Source organism: Trypanosoma theileri, assembly GCF_002087225.1.
Source record: "Trypanosoma theileri isolate Edinburgh chromosome Unknown TM35_Tth_16_V1, whole genome shotgun sequence".
Lineage (NCBI taxonomy): Eukaryota > Euglenozoa > Kinetoplastea > Trypanosomatida > Trypanosomatidae > Trypanosoma > Trypanosoma theileri.
Genome location: NW_021639858.1, coordinates 212,154 through 228,424, shown reverse-complemented (window position 1 = coordinate 228,424; position 16,271 = coordinate 212,154). Strand labels below are relative to the sequence as shown.

The 16,271-nt window shown below is 41.2% G+C and overlaps 7 protein-coding genes across 7 annotated transcripts; all 7 read left to right on the top strand.

The window, feature by feature from the left end:
* Positions 1 to 1,327: 1,327 nt before the first annotated feature.
* TM35_000161840 (uncharacterized protein) lies at positions 1,328 to 3,124 on the top strand (the record flags this gene model as incomplete). Its single annotated transcript, XM_029026056.1, has 1 exon — positions 1,328 to 3,124. The coding sequence occupies one exon, from the start codon at positions 1,328 to 1,330 to the stop codon at positions 3,122 to 3,124; it is 1,797 nt and encodes a 598-aa protein (XP_028882612.1).
* Positions 3,125 to 3,843: 719 nt separating this feature from the next.
* Positions 3,844 to 5,640, top strand: TM35_000161830 (uncharacterized protein; the record flags this gene model as incomplete). The annotated part of the gene is made up of 1 exon (XM_029026055.1): positions 3,844 to 5,640. The coding sequence occupies one exon, from the start codon at positions 3,844 to 3,846 to the stop codon at positions 5,638 to 5,640; it is 1,797 nt and encodes a 598-aa protein (XP_028882611.1).
* Positions 5,641 to 6,348: 708 nt separating this feature from the next.
* Positions 6,349 to 8,061, top strand: TM35_000161820 (uncharacterized protein; the record flags this gene model as incomplete). The annotated part of the gene is made up of 1 exon (XM_029026054.1): positions 6,349 to 8,061. One exon carries the CDS (start codon positions 6,349 to 6,351, stop codon positions 8,059 to 8,061), a length of 1,713 nt encoding a protein of 570 aa, XP_028882610.1.
* Positions 8,062 to 8,418: 357 nt separating this feature from the next.
* TM35_000161810 (uncharacterized protein) lies at positions 8,419 to 10,356 on the top strand (the record flags this gene model as incomplete). Its single annotated transcript, XM_029026053.1, has 1 exon — positions 8,419 to 10,356. The coding sequence occupies one exon, from the start codon at positions 8,419 to 8,421 to the stop codon at positions 10,354 to 10,356; it is 1,938 nt and encodes a 645-aa protein (XP_028882609.1).
* Positions 10,357 to 11,671: 1,315 nt separating this feature from the next.
* TM35_000161800 (ankyrin) lies at positions 11,672 to 12,274 on the top strand (the record flags this gene model as incomplete). Its single annotated transcript, XM_029026052.1, has 1 exon — positions 11,672 to 12,274. The coding sequence occupies one exon, from the start codon at positions 11,672 to 11,674 to the stop codon at positions 12,272 to 12,274; it is 603 nt and encodes a 200-aa protein (XP_028882608.1).
* Positions 12,275 to 12,943: 669 nt separating this feature from the next.
* On the top strand, positions 12,944 to 13,639 carry TM35_000161790 (uncharacterized protein; the record flags this gene model as incomplete). Its single annotated transcript, XM_029026051.1, has 1 exon — positions 12,944 to 13,639. The coding sequence occupies one exon, from the start codon at positions 12,944 to 12,946 to the stop codon at positions 13,637 to 13,639; it is 696 nt and encodes a 231-aa protein (XP_028882607.1).
* Positions 13,640 to 14,152: 513 nt separating this feature from the next.
* Positions 14,153 to 16,078, top strand: TM35_000161780 (uncharacterized protein; the record flags this gene model as incomplete). Its single annotated transcript, XM_029026050.1, has 1 exon — positions 14,153 to 16,078. The coding sequence occupies one exon, from the start codon at positions 14,153 to 14,155 to the stop codon at positions 16,076 to 16,078; it is 1,926 nt and encodes a 641-aa protein (XP_028882606.1).
* Between the last annotated feature and the right edge of the window lie 193 nt (positions 16,079 to 16,271).

Sequence of the window (16,271 nt, the reverse complement as noted above, 5' to 3'; positions counted from 1 at the left end):
TTTTTTTTTTTTTTTTTTACTACTACGGTCCCGTTGAGTTTCTTGCTCTGATAACTTTCTTGCTCAGAAAGCGAGAGGGTTTACCGTGGACAAAAACTGACAGGGAAGAAATAAGAGTAAAAAACGCATCTTCCGTAATGAGGAAAATTATTGGTTAAAATGTTTTTTTTTTTTATATCTTTCTCTCTTTTTTGATTTTTTCTTTATATAACCTCACCTTTTTTTTCTGGGTTACCCCTACTATATGTGGGTATACGTTGCAAACGAAAATACCGAAATGTGTATTTGGGACAGATTGTTTTTTTTTTTTTTTTTTTTTTTTTTTTTTTTTTTTTTTTTTTTTTTGACTTTTTTTCTTTATTATATTGTTGGTATTGTCTTTTTTTTACTATATTATTTGTTATTGTTACTATTTATATTAGTTCTTTTCTGCTAGCGTTAGAACGGAAAGCGGGGGGTCGTTTTTCTTTTTTTTTTTCCTAAGCGTACTCGATGTATGAGATTAAAAGCATTTTGACCACGCCGTAGAAGGAATAAATCAATGCTGGTAAAAAAAAAAAAAAAAAACAGCACATAGAGAGGGCTGTAAAACAGTGAAGGTACAGTACACGTGACTGTATGAACTGCCGTGACAGAAATGCACGTGTCTTTGTGTGTTAAGAAGACCCAAAGTCAATAGTACGTATATTCATGACATCACCCCAGACTAATGGGCACTACTTCACCAAATCCCTCCACTTTCTCTTTTTTTTTCTTTTTTATAACCTTGCATAAGTTCTTCTTACGCGATTTGTCTTGTTTTTATTCCGTTATATCTGGTTTTTTACGGTTTTTTTTCTCGTATATATTGCCATTATACAGAAAAATTGCAAGTTCCGCTATGTGCGGCAGAAAGACCTTAGTGGGCAATAAAGGGTAATTAAACTCACAATGGACTTTCAAATACAAAGGGAAAGAAAAAAAAAAAAAAAGAAGAAGTATACCTGTGATGTAGGAATAAATTCTACTTATACAGTTATCACGTTTCTTGTTTTTGTGTCATTTCGGGATTTCAAAAAAAAAAAAAATAATAATAATAATAATGGAACCCAGAGGTTTTACTAAAACATTCATTCCCAACTTATTCTTGTTTCTTAAAATGAAAACACCGATACAACTCTACTCCTTTCTTCTTCTTTTATTACACATTAAAAATAATAGAATTTACTCTTTTTGACAAGTGTACAAGTACACCAACAGCACATCCAAAAGATTGACGCAACAAAACCAATCTGCAAGACACGTTTTTGCAGAGAGCAAAAAAAAGAAAACGAAAAAAAAAAACGCGATGAGTGCTGTTGACGCTGTCTTCGTTGAACGGCTTGCCACAGGCCGACAGAAACCTATCAACGAATCACGACGCTTTGCACTGTTGGCACTGGGGGCCTTCTGCTGTACATGTAACTCCTTTTCCTATGCCTTCAACCTTATTTCAAGTGAGCTGCAGACCCGTTATAACCTGAACCAGCGTGATTTGTCAACCATAAGCACAGTGGGTCTTGTGGTCTCATATTTTGTGCTTCCGTACGCCTTTGTCTATGACCATTTTGGCCCTCTTCCCATTTTGTCACTGGCCACCCTGTTTTTCCCTCTTGGGACACTGCTGCTTGCGCTCACGTTCCGTGGCATCATTGTGGGCTCTGTTGTGCGTCTGAGTGTTTTCAACACCATCATGAACCTTGGTTGTATTCTGTTCGATCTTGGTTCTGTGATGACGGTGATAACATTTTTCCCAATTAACCGTGGTCCCGTTGTGGCAATCATGAAGACCTTTTCTGGTCTTGGTGCTGCAATTATGGGATGCATTCAGCTTGCGTTCTTTAACGGCATGCCTGACCACTTTTTCTATTTCTTGATGGCGCTCTCGTTTGTGGTGGGTATGTTTGCGTGTGTGTTTTTGCGTCTCCCGTCTTATCATCTGACAGGCTACGAAGAGAACCACCTGAGTGTTGAGGAAAAGGAACGACGCCTGGCACGAAGAGCAGTGTACCTGCGTCAGAAGCCTCCAATCATTCGATTCGTGATAGGTCTTACATTTGTCATCATATTCATAATCTTCTTGCCACTGCAGAGTGCACTTGTGGCTTATCAGGGACTGGGGCAAAGCTACAGAATTGCTTTTGCCATTGTTGTCATTGTGCTGATGGCGCTTTACCCGATGATGGCGCTGCCTGTACGATTTCTTGATCGCCGTAAGACTGAGGTTGACAGGATCACTGAACCGGGAAATGAACCTGAGGGAGAGAGCAGTGATCAGGTTGATGTGGTGAAGCCGGATGATGTGGTGGAGACTGATGTTGACTACATTGCCCCACAGTATCAGGGTTCGTTTCTGCGCAACCTGTTGACACTACGCTTGTGGGCTCTCCTTTGGTCATTCTTTGCTGTTGTTGGTGCCGATTTTGTTATCATTCTCAACGCCCGGTTCATACTTGCTGCATTGTCTGGAGAGGCGGTGGGCAACGAGCTTGCTACGCTTTTGACAGTGCTGAACGGTGTTGGAAGTGCTGTGGGTCGTATATTGATGAGTGTATTTGAGGTTTGGTCGCAGAAGCGAAAGGCTGAGGATCGTATCCCCATCACGGTTTCTCTGTTTGTCCCAACAATTATGGTCATTGTTTCGATGGTGCTGTTTCTTGTGCTGCCAAAGTCTGCGTTGCCACTTCCGTACGCGATCGCTGCTTTGGGGAATGGCTTCTGTGCCGCTGTCACTGTGCTGGTTACGCGCACCATATTTGCAAGGGACCCCGCAAAGCACTACAACTTCTGTTTTGTTGGTACGGCACTTTCTGTAATCTTCCTGAACCGTCTGCTGTACGGCGAGTGGTACACACGCAAAGCCCAGGAGTACGGTGTGACTGTTTGCCTGCAGAAGTCCTGTGTGTTGATGCCCTTGCTGTTCTTGCTTGGTTTGGCTTGCTCGGCGTTTTTGACCAATGCGTATGTCCATTTTGAGTACCGCCGCTTCTGCCAGAGGACGCTTGAGGAGCGACAGCGCGTGCGAGAGGCTGCTGTGAGGAATGAGTCGCTTCCTGAGACCATGATGGAGGACATGCCCAATGACGGTATGAATCCACAGAACTGAAAACACGCAACACGTGTGTGTGTGATATCCCCATGTGGGTCTTTTACTTTGTGCTTCTCCCTCCCCATTTTCATCCCCTTTATTTGTGTTAACTAAGTATGAAAGATACTGTGGTCGTATTCTTGGGAGTATGACGAAATGCGCAAGTCTTATTTTGTATTCCATGATAATGACTGTATAAGCATTTTTTTATATTTGGTTTTCTTTTTTAAATTGTCCGTGCCAGAGGTATCTCTTGGTGTGTCTCGTGTTACTAAGAAAAATTGACGTTAAAATGTGGTGTAAGGAGAACCTCAATGAAGGTTTAGTTTTAAGATCGAACTGTTTATTTTATTTCCTCCCTTTGAGGTGGGGTGTGATATATGCAAGCACTAAAGTCATGCTATATTTATATTTATTTTTTTTAACAGCATCTCTGAGAAGCGGTAGAATAATTTATTATCACGGCTGTGTTGTACTTTTCTCTTTCTGTGTCGTACGTATCCTCTCTTATCTATAATTGACGTTATTTTCCTTTTTTCTGTGGGTGTGGGGGACCGTGTGGTTTCTCAGGATTCCTCTTCGAATCTGGGGATGTATGCCACAATTGGTAGACGTTGTTGCTATTTCTCTTTGTTTTCGTTTTCCCTTTTTAGTAAGGAGTGGATTTCTTTTCTTCACCTAAGTGTCAGAGCAAAGTAAAGCCTACCAAGTCATACACACTGCGAGCGGGACTGTCGATGAGTGCTGTTGACGCTGTCTTCGTTGAACGGCTTGCCACAGGCCGACAGAAACCTATCAGCGAATCACGACGCTTTGCACTGTTGGCACTGGGGGCCTTCTGTTGTACCTGTGCATCTTTCTCCTATGCCTTCAACCTTATTTCAGGTGAGCTGCAGACCCGTTATAACCTGAACCAGCGTGATTTGTCAACCATAAGCACAGTGGGTCTTGTGTTTTGCTATTTCATTCTCCCGTACGCCTTTGTCTATGACCATTTCGGCCCTCTTCCCATTTTGTCACTGGCCACCCTGTTTTTCCCTCTTGGGACACTGCTGCTTGCGCTCACGTTCCGTGGCATCATTGTGGGCTCTGTTGTGCGTCTGAGTGTTTTCAACAGTATCATGAACCTTGGTTGTGCTTTGTTTGATCTTGGTTCTGTGATGACGGTGATAACATTTTTCCCAATTAACCGTGGTCCCGTTGTGGCAATCATGAAGACCTTTACAGGTCTTGGCTCTGCAATTGTGGGATGCATTCAGCTTGCGTTCTTTAACGGCATGCCTGACCACTTTTTCTATTTCTTGATGGCGCTCTCGTTTGTGGTGGGTATGTTTGCGTGTGTGTTTTTGCGTCTCCCGTCTTATCATCTGACAGGCTACGAAGAGAACCACCTGAGTGTTGAGGAAAAGGAACGACGCCTGGCACGAAGAGCAGTGTACCTGCGTCAGAAGCCTCCAATCATTCGATTCGTGATAGGTCTTACATTTGTCATCATAATCATAATCTTCTTGCCACTGCAGAGTGCACTTGTGGCTTATCAGGGACTGGGGCAAAGCTACAGAATTGCTTTTGCCATTGTTGTCATTGTGCTGATGGCGCTTTACCCGATGATGGCGCTGCCTGTACGATTTCTTGATCGCCGTAAGACTGAGGTTGACAGGATCACTGAACCGAGAAATGAACCTGAGGGAGAGAGCAGTGATCAGGTTGATGTGGTGAAGCCGGATGATGTGGTGGAGACTGATGTTGACTACATTGCCCCACAGTATCAGGGTCCGTTTCTGCGCAACCTGTTGACACTACGCTTGTGGGCTCTCCTTTGGTCATTCTTTGCTGTTGTTGGTGCCGAGTTTGTTATCATTCTCAACGCCCGTTTCATACTTGCTGCATTGTCTGGAGAGGCGGTGGGCAACGAGCTTGGTACGCTTTTGACAGTGCTGAACGGTGTTGGAAGTGCTGTGGGTCGTCTGTTGTTGAGCTACTTTGAGGTTTGGTCGCAGAAGCGCAAGGCTGAGGATCGTATCCCCATCACGGTTTCTCTGTTTATCCCAACAATTACGATCATTGTTTCGATGGTGCTGTTTCTTGTGCTGCCAAAGTCTGCGTTGCCACTTCCGTACGCGATCGCTGCTTTAAGCAATGGCTTCTGTGCCGCTGTCACTGTGCTGGTTACGCGCACCATATTTGCAAGGGACCCCGCAAAGCACTACAACTTCTGTTTTATTGCTACCGTTTTTTCGGTTCTCTTCCTGAACCGTCTGCTGTACGGCGAGTGGTACGCACGCAAAGCCCAGGAGTACGGTGTGACTGTTTGCCTGCAGAAGTCCTGTGTGTTGATGCCCTTGCTGTTCTTGCTTGGTTTGGCTTGCTCGGCGTTTTTGACCAATGCGTATGTCCATTTTGAGTACCGCCGCTTCTGCCAGAGGACGCTTGAGGAGCGACAGCGCGTGCGAGAGGCTGCTGTGAGGAATGAGTCGCTTCCTGAGACCATGATGGAGGACATGCCCAATGACGGTATGAATCCACAGAACTGAAAACACGCAACACGTGTGTGTGTGTGTGTGTGTGTGGGATTTGGAGAGAATTTTATTAGGAATTTGAGGCCAATTCATGAATTTTTTTAATGTTTTTTTATTATTTTAGTATTATTACTATTTTTTTTTCTTGTTAGTAATATATATATATATATATATATAGTGATTATATTGAGGTTTCGTAATTTTAGTTTTATATTGAGTTTTTTGTTTTGTTATGTTTACCTGGTTACAACCCTGTATTTCACGTTTTTTTAGTGCAGTAGAATTATTAATTTTTTTTTTTAAGATTATGTGTTACGTCATATGACTTTTGTTGTACAATGTAAAAATCTCTGGGTAAAAAGAGGGATGTTTTTTTTTCTTTGGTATTTACAGTGACGTAGTGCCTGTTGTGATGATGCTGAGAATATGAGAAGTTTTTCTTGTTTTTTTTTTATTTGTTTCTTTCTTGTTTTGTTTCCTTTTGTGGGATGTCTTTTGTGTTGTTGATATTATATATATATTGTTATTGTTTTCGGTTTTTCATTGACTGTTGTAGTTGGATTTTGAATCTGTTACTATTGAGTGAAGGAAGCTGGAAGATCTGTTTTTGTGGATTTAAACGTGGTGTCATCTTTGAGTAATAAACATTCTTTGTTGTTGTTATTTCTTTATTTTATTTTTTTTGTTTTGTAAAATTTCACTGTAAAGGGAACTCTGGTGTTCATGGACAATGTCGACGTTAACGGGAACATTGGCTCTTGGTTTAGTAGAATGATTCGCTTGGGTGATATGGGTTTTTTTACTGCAGCTGGAGATGCTGCAACTGCTCATCGTACGGTGGGTAGTCAGACTATATTACCTTCTTTTCGTCATTTGGTTTTGGAGGAGGCGCTAAGAACGTATTTTACGAGGAGTGAAGAAAAAGTGCATCTATTAATGCGAGAAGCAAATTTGCAGCGGGAGCGAGTGCAAAAAATAATGGAGGATGTTTCATTGGGAGATGTATTAATTACTTTGAATGTTGGGGGAACAATGTTTACGATGTCCCGACGGACATTGTGCGCTGAGCCGGAAAGTATGCTCGCGTTGTTGCTTTGTGATTGGATGAAGGTGGAAAGGGATGCAGCTGGTGTTATTTTTTTGGACCGTTCACCGCACCTATTCGGTGAAATATTGTCGTACTTGCGAGTTAAGAGTGATTTTCAAAGATCAGGGAGTTTTCGCACGGATACACGAGACGGAGTGATGGATGAGGATGGTGAAAGGATCGTTTTAACGCAACTGACACAAACGAACTGGCGTCATCTAAGTTCTGTAGATTTGCATAGACTGATTGCTGAAGCCAATTATTATAACCTGAAAAGTTTGGAATTTTATCTTGTACAGTATTCTCAACGAAGATGGATTGAATATGGTACATTTGTTTCTTCTTGTGAGGTGAGTAATAAAAGTACTAGTGAATCTAATAAAACATGCTATGAAGAGGCAACGAGAACCTCTTCCTTCTTGTCAGATGCGGTGATATGCTTTGATTACGATAATGAAACCAGTATCTGCGCAGTAGGTCGCGGAAATGGTTTGATATCACTTTATTTATTACCCTCTGTGAGTTTAGTCAAGACATTGAGAGGACATACAAACTGTGTTACAGCTTTAGTGATTACTTCAAGGCGTGTTTTTTCTTGTGCACGTGATGGATTCATTTTTGTATGGCATGGTCGTGAAGGGTCCTTTGCACTTATCAGTAGTTTGCATGCACACCAGGGTTTTGTCCATGATCTCCTTTACTTGCCGGATCAGTTATCACTATTTTCATGTGGCGAGGATGGTCACATATGTGTTTATATCTTATCAGATGAACTCCATCCCAACACAGTTGGGGGTGTCACTGCCCCCGGTCCTCTGCGGTCTCTTGCTGCGTACCATCAGTATATCTTTGCCTCTTGTAAGGAGATGATCATCGTGCTTGACACTTTGCGTGGGGCACTTCTGCCGGTGCGGGGAGAAGCTCATGCGGCCCCCGTTCGATGCCTGTCGGTGTGCGAGCCGGCTGGGCTGCTTGCCTCGGGCGACTGGGAGGGTGCCGTTTATGTGTGGGGGGTGCGGGGCGTGGGCGGTGGGGGTCCTGAGGGTCTCTCGCCGCTGCGGCAGGTGAGAAAGAGGGGCGATTGGGTCGTCCACCTCACCTTCGTTGGTGAGTTGCTGGCAGCAGTCTCTGGTGGGGGCGTAGACTTCATCGACATCGGCCCTCAGCCGACGGTTGTGCGGCACATAGCAGGCACAGGGCCGGGGGTGCGGGTGGTGCTCGCACTTGAGTCTATCAACTGTCTCCTCCTCGGTGACGTCGATGGCGGACTCACAGCACTCCATAGTCGTCTTTTCACGCACACAGAAGAGAAGGTGAATGTGAAAAAAACAGATGAAGAGAAACAGTAGGATGTGTATTCGTATGTGTAACTGAAGATAGGGGTGGGATTGGGAGTTGTAGTTTGCTGATGTCGTGAAAAATATACACCGTAATATGGGAAAAAGGAAAAAAGAAAAATAGATAAAAGAATAAAAACAGGAAAGATAGTGAACGTACATAGATTTGATTGAGTTCCTTTTCTCATTTCAGCTTTTACTTTTTTTTTTTGTCACTGTATTTTATAGCTACATTCAACTAGAATTGTAGGTAAAGTTGAGAACAAAAGAGCGGAGGAAGCGAGCAGTTGGACCAAAGGAGGAAGAGGAAGAAGAAGAAGAAAAGGAAAGGGCAGGATAGGAGAGGAAGGCACAGCAAATACCGAGGAGATGGCTTCTAACGACAACAATAACAACCATGATAATGATAATGGGAAGAGAGTATGTGTTCAGCAGTTGGTTGTGTCACAAGATGAGAAACGATTAAGTGAACCGAAGCGTTTCAGTCTTCTTGTAGTTGGAGCTTTTGCTGCTATTTGCGCTTCTACTTCATATTCTTTTAATTTGTTCAGTGGAACCATGCAACAAAAATATTCTTTTTCACAGCGAGACCTCTCATCAATCAACACTGTTGGTATGGTATTTTGCTATTTTCTCCTTCCATATGGTGCCATATATGATTATTTTGGTCCGCGTCCTATTTTTGTATTGGCATGTGTCTTCTTCTTTATTGGTGCACTGCTAATGGCCCTTTCTTTTGATGATAAGGTTCAGGGAACAACAGTGCGTTTCTGTGTTTACAACGCTTTTCTAAGTCTCGGCAGTCAGTTATTTGACTTGGCATCTGTGGTGACATTACTGAGCGTATTTCCGAGCAACCGTGGAGCTGTAGTAGCAATATTAAAAACACTTTTTGGACTCGGTTCAGCTATCATTGGAGCATTTTATTTAGGATTTTTTAAAGGAAATCCATCAAATTTTTTCTACTTTTTGATTGCCTTCGTCTTCTGTGTGGGTTTGTTGGCATTAGTTACTGTGACCCTTCCGTTGTACCATTTGACTGGTTATGAACAAAAACACCTAAGTGCTGAGGAAAAGGAGCGGCGAATGGCAAAAAGATCAGTCTATCTTCGGCAAAAAGCACCTTTATGGCGCTTTTTTTTCGGTCTCGCCATTATTTTTGTTCTTATTGTTTTCTTGCCGTTGCAAAGTGTATTGCTGCATTTCTTGAAACTGGGTCGCTCATATTATTTAGCCTTTGCTATTGCGACAGCTGTAGTTACCATGCTTCTTCCATTAATGGCTATTCCATGTCGTTTTTTAGACAGACGATATGAAGATGTAACACAAAAGCAAGAACAAGAGCAAAATCAGAAGCTAAAAGAAGTAGAGGAGAAAAAGAAGGAGGAGGGGGAGGGGGAGGAAGGACATCAGGATGAATATACGGAAGCTGATGAGAATACACTTGAATGCGGTGTGCCAACAGAGGTGAAGAATGATTCATCTAAGCAGGCTGGTAAAAAAGTAGCTCTGGTTGAAACTGATGTTGACTATATTGCTCCACAGTATCAGACAACGTTTATGGAGAGTCTTTGCACATTGGATCTATGGGCTCTATTCTGGACATTTTTTTGCGGTGTTGGTTCAGAGTTTGTTATTATTTTTAATGCTCGCTTTATTCTTGGAGCCCTTTCTGGTGAATTTGTTGAGGACTCTATGGGTACGTTGTTGACAGTAATTAACGGTGTTGGAAGTGCTGTGGGTCGTCTATTGATGAGCTACTTTGAGGTTTGGTCGCAGAAGCGAAAAGCTGAGGATCGTATCCCCATCACGGTTTCTCTGTTTGTCCCGACAATTTTGGTTATTGTTTCGATGGTGTTGTTTCTTGTATTACCAAGTAAAGTCGCATTGTTGCCATTTGCCATTGCTGCTATAGGCAATGGCTTCTGTGCCTCTGTTTCTATTCTTGTTGTGCGCACCATCTACGCTAAGGACCCAGCAAAACACTATAATTTTGCCTTTAACGCTCTTTGGACATCCGCTGTGTTATTAAACCGTTTGTTGTACGGTGAGTGGTTTGCACATGAAGCAGATAAACAGGGGAGTCCACTCTGTTACGGCAAGGTATGTGTTTTAATGCCCTTGGTGGTGATGATTGGTCTTAACGTTAGTGGACTTGGAGCTAATTTCTACATGCACATAACTTACTCTCGTTTTTCGAGAAAAGTTCTCGCGGAAAGACTTCGTTTGAAAGAAGAAGCAGCAGCTGCTGCTGCGGAATCAACTGCGCCAACGGAGCCCGTTGACAATCGTTTGTCTGAGATGTAGATTCTGCAAGTGCCTGTTACAATCTTTATAGTTGGAGTGACAGCTTTGTTTTCATTATTTGAGTAAATGATATCTGTTTTAATGGATGACATTTCATATCAGGTTTTGTATGAATCACAACTTTCTGCAATTTTCATTATCCCTTTCTCTTTTTTTTTGTATTTACTTGATCTTTTTTTTTTCCTTTGCGTTTTGGGGGTTTGGCTATTTTCGAATATGGAGAGTATTTTTTTCTTATTTTACAAACTTTTGTATCTCACGGGGTACATCAGAGGGTATAAAAAAAAAAAAAAAAAAAAAAAAATACCTCATCCGACGCCAAATTTTTTCTTTCTTTTCTCTTTTTATTTTATTTTCCAGGGTTTTTTAAAGAATGGATGTGTCTTACCCTTGATCAAAACTATTATGTTGTCTTTTCGTAATTTGTCTCTGTTGGTATTGTGTCAAATAAAGTTGGTTGTCGAAAGGCACATCCAACCTATCTTTCTCCACTCCATCGGGTGAGGTGGAATAAGAGAAACACCTTTAAACACCCCCTTGATTCTTACTATTAATAATGAATTAATATTTTAGTCTATTTTCTGAGTGTCGATTTAAAACCCAATATATGGCAATGAAGTAGAGGGGAAAAAAATATGTACCAAATGTTTTTTTTTTTTTCTTCTGTTCTTCTTTTTTACTTTCTTTTTTTTTTTGAGTGAAGTGGGATGGTGACCATTCCTTCTTATTTTGTGGATACTGCTAATAATAGTGTCATAACATTATTACAAGAAGAGGAAAGGTGAAAGTAAACAAGACCATTTTCTTTTCTGATGTGGCGCTCCGTCGTCAAGTAATGCACATATATAAGTAGAAAGAAGGGAATAAAAGATATCCCATTCTATTCCAATTTGTTTTTATGTGTAGAATATTTTTCTGCTATTTTTGTTTTTTCTCGTTTTGACGACGTTTCATGTTGTACCGTAGAATTGTTTTTGTTTTTTGTTTCACTGTTGTTAACATATATTTCTTTCTCACCGTTTTCTCTAGCAGTACATATATGTATATATATATATATCTCATTGGATCTGTCTATGTATTTCTGTATGCGAGTGTACACACACACACTCTCTCTCTTTTTTTTTTTTCGTTTTTTTTTTTTATTTTACTGCTCGACGTCAGCAGCAGAAATCCACGTAATTGGTGGAGACATCTACGGATAAGCCAAAACTAGAAACTAAAATACAAGCAAAAAAAAAAAAAGCATATATTTCCAAAACCAACCAACCAACCAACAATCCCGTAAAGAAAAGGAAAGAGAGTAAAGAAGAGAAGGATGGGTACTGATGCGGACTTTTTCAGGGCTGTGGAGCGGCGGGACGCGGATCTGCTACGTCGTCTCATTGCGGAAGGGCACAATGTCAATGTGCGTGGGAGCCGCAACCGCACGCCGCTGCTGATGTGCGTGTGGGAGGACTACGCCGAGGGGGCGCGGCTGCTGCTTGAGGCGGGGGCCGATGTGAATGCCCTCGACGACCTGCACGACTCGCCGTTCCTCCTCGCCGGGGCGGAGGGGCGGACGGCCATCATGCGGGATATCCTCCGACTCGGCAAGCCGGACATGGCGCTCCGCAACCGCTTCGGCGGCTCCGCCCTCATCCCCGCCTGCGAGCGCGGTCACGTGGAGATTGTGGAGATGCTCATCGACGCCGGCGTGGACGTGGACCACGTAAACAACTTTGGCTGGACGGGGCTGCTCGAGGTGATAGAACTCGGCGGAGACGACTTGGACCACGTGAAGATTACAAAGGCACTCATCGACGCCGGCGCAGATGTTAATTTGGCCGACAACAAAGGCAATACACCACTTCACTTGGCAAGGAAGCACAAATTGAGGCGCGTCGCTAAACTTATCGAAGACGCTGGAGGACATGAGTGAAAGAAAAAAGAAAAGAGAGGGAAAAAAGGTGGGGTTTTATGGGGTGCTGCGGTAGCGACCATCCCGACAGCTTCGATTTTATGGCAGAGGTTCTTTTTTTTCATGTAACTCAGGGTGAATGACGGGGTTATGTGGATTGAACTGAATTTTTGATTCACTTTGCCTGAGTTAACCGTTGTTGGGGAAATGATGATGACAAAAAAAAAAAAAACGAACGAAATAAAGAGGGTAATGCCGCAAATGTAAGCTCACTCGGAATCACAATGATCAACAAAAACAAGAACAAAAAAAAAAAAACTTGTGTTAGGTTGTGATTAACCATTGTATTATTTTTTTATTTTTATTATTTTCTGGAGGAGGGGATTCTGCAAGCGGTAAAGTTCATGGGGATTCAGATTATTAGTGTATTGTCCTTGTATCCATCCTGGTTCTTTTTTTGATATTTTAAAAAGATTAAAGAGTATGTAATATATGTCCTACAATATTGAATGTTGTGCACTCCTATTCCTCTTTCTTTTTATTCTTTTACCTCCTTGATCTACATGATTCACGGGTGAATGTAGAGAAAACTTTAGATACAATACTCTTTTGGAAAAAGGGGACAGTTATAGTACATAGCATACATAGCATATATATTAGTTTTTAAGGTGGTGCGCATGCGTGTGTGCTATGGAACGGCAAAACATCTACCGGGACGTGGAGATGAGGGAGACAGTAGTGAGTACTCCCCTCATAGCAGTAATAGTTTGTGCGCTAACTACCATCCTGCTCCTAGCACTCCTCGCACGGGTTGTGTATAATTTGTATTACAAAGATAAGTTTCAGGTACACTTATTGTATTCCCGCGCTACTCAACCATTCCAAGCTGATGATGGTAACAACGGCGATGACAGAAACTGGTGGAAACGTACATTCAACAAAATTATCAGTAATGACCCCCAGAGAACCTTAAACTCTGCGGTTCTGCATGCGATCCTTTTTCTGCCTGTGGACTTGGAACTACCCAATCCTCTCGAAAACGCGGAGTTGTTTAATGATAAATTTTGCCTTAGCAGAGCGAAGGAAAGACGTCGTATGTTGGATGACCTTTTTTCCTCGCCTAATGACAAGAATTCTGTTGAGACATCAGAAGGCGAAGATAAAGTCTCACAACCCGTTTCAAAATATAGTGATCCAAACAATAACACACCACAATACTTTCATAGGAATATGAAGAGTAGATATAAGGCATCCATAAACAGTAATAAAACCGGTTTGCTGACTCAAACAGAAGAAGAGTCAAGAATGAGTTCTGTTAATGATGTCAGTGAAAATCAACAACATCAAAGAGAACCGAAACGTAAACAGCGAACTCCACGTGAGTGAGAAATTAGGTTATGTGCTAAGAGCATTTGTTCTTTTTTTTTTTTGTCTGTGTGCGTTCAATTGGTTTCAGAATGTGTTTACATTGCAATGAAGGTTTTTTTTTTTCCAGATATTACAGTAATATATTTTCAAAAAAGACAGTTTGGCACTTTTTACCATCTCCCCTCTTCCCCCTCTTGCCTTTTTTTTTTTTTATCTCTTTCTTTTTTCCCTATATATACTTATGTGTATAATGTCTACTTCCCCGTTTTATTATTATTATTATTATTATTATTATTATTATTATTATTATTATTTCTTGCGTTATTTCAACTGATATTTGGAAGAGATATCTTTACAGAATTACCTTAACACCAATTATTTGCTTCTCCACAGGAACAGTTGATGAATATATGAAAATATGGTTTCTTCTATTTTTTTCTTTTTTTCTCCTCCTTCTCTTCTTTTCTGTCATATTACTTTACCTTTATCTAAGGTACTCTATTTAAGTGAAAAGTATACTCTGTGAACGTCATGTCGTACAATCAAGCTACTGATGAAAACACTCCGGTTCCTGATATCACCACTGATAACGGGTCCCCGGACGCTGTTCATGTGGAAGCTATTTCTATCAACCGTCGTTTGGTTCCCATTAATGAGTCTCGCCGCTTCGCTTCTCTCGCCCTGGCCGTTTTCAGCTGTATTGGTTGTTCTATAATATTTTGTTTCAACCTTTTTAGCGGCGATTTGCAGCGAAAATACAATTTTACGCAAGATGCTCTTTCATCCATTAACACTGTGGGACTTGTTTTTTGTTACGCCGCTCTTCCCTACGGCGCCCTGTTCGACTGGCTTGGACCGCGTCCTGTCTACGTGCTCGCTATGACACTGTTACCTATTGGTTCATTATGCTATGCATTGGTATTTGCAAATGTTTTTACTGCAAATTTGGTAATGTTATGTGTATTTAATGCATTTATGGGTGCTGGGGCCATTATGTTTGATCTTGGCTCACTTATGACGGTATTAAGTCTATTCCCTTCTAATCGTGGTGCTGTTGTGGCAGTGGCAAAAACTTTTACAGGTCTTGGAACCGCCATTATTGGTTCCATTCAACTTGGATTTTTTGAAGGACGACAAGATCGATACTTTTTCTTTCTTATGGCTTTTTCGCTAGTGGTTGGAATTCTCTGCTTTTTTATTATTCAACTACCACCGTATCACTTAACAGATTATGAAAAAAAACATTTAAGTTTGGAGGTAAAAAAAGAAAGACTAAGTACACGTAGTTTGTATTTGACTCAAAAACCTCCTAGAATTCGCTTCATTTTCGGTGTTGTGTTGGCTATTATTTTAATGATATATCTCCCTACCCAAGGTGCTCTTGTTGCATACTTTAATTTAGGACGTAAATACAAAATTGCTTTTGCAATTGTGGCTATCATACTTGTCTTGCTATATCCTATAATGGCTTTACCATCATGTTCTAAAAAACGTAATCATTTTGATGAACAGGATGAAATGGAAAATGTTTTGCCAAAGACAAGTGATATAAGCACGTCTGCAGAAGAAGTTTCCTCTGAGAAACGACATCATACATGTAATGAACAAGAGATAAAAACTGATATTGATTATATTGCACCACAATATCAGACAACTTTCTTACAGAGCCTTTGTACAGTAAGACTTTGGGCTATTTTTTGGGCTATTTTTACCATTTTTGGTTCAGAACTCGTACTTATATCGAACGCTCGTTTTATTCTTGGTGCACTTTCTGGAGAACCTGTCAATACCTCCTTAAATACATTACTAACAGTATTAAATGGTGTGGGAAGTGGTCTTGGTCGTATGCTGATGAGTGCTCTTGAAATATGGACACAAGGTAAAAAAGCGGAAGAACGAATTCCCATAACTATTTCACTTTTTTTTCCAACTGTTTCAATTATGATAGCAGTAATTCTATTCTTAACCCTTCCTGCTGCGGCACTTCCACTTCCATATGTAATAGGTGCTCTGGGGAATGGTTTTGGTGCTGCTGTCATTGTTTTGGTATCTCGCACAATTTTTGCGAAAGATTCGGCAAAACATTACGACTTTTGCTATCTGGCTGTTATGTTGTCCGCTATTGTCTTAAATCGTTTCGTATACGGTGAGTGGTATTCACGGGAAGCAGCTAAGCAAGGTAGTACACTCTGTTATGGTAAAAAATGTGTTATGATGCCATTACTTTTTTTCCTTGGTATCAACTTAACAGCATTTTTTTCTAATGTTTACGTACACTTGGAGTATCGTAAGTTTTGTGCCAAGGCACTGAAGGAGCAGCGTCGTGTGAAGGAAGAAGCAATGTTGTTGCTACTTCAAGCAGAGGCTGCACCGGTGGTATTGGAGGATATTGTACTAATACCTGATTCCAAGATAAATATTGACAAAGATAAGAATGAACGTGAGCGTAGTGAGTAGATGCAGAAAAAGAAAACTCTGCATATACTTCTCTATAGCTCTACTTCTCTCTATGGAAGTTGTGCATAGAGATTTTATTATATTTTACTCTCTTTCATTAGTTATTGTTATTATTAGAAGGAGCGTTATATATTGTTTTCTAATTTTTCCCCTCATCACTCGTGCGATTCTTTTTTTTTTTTTTTTGTCTATT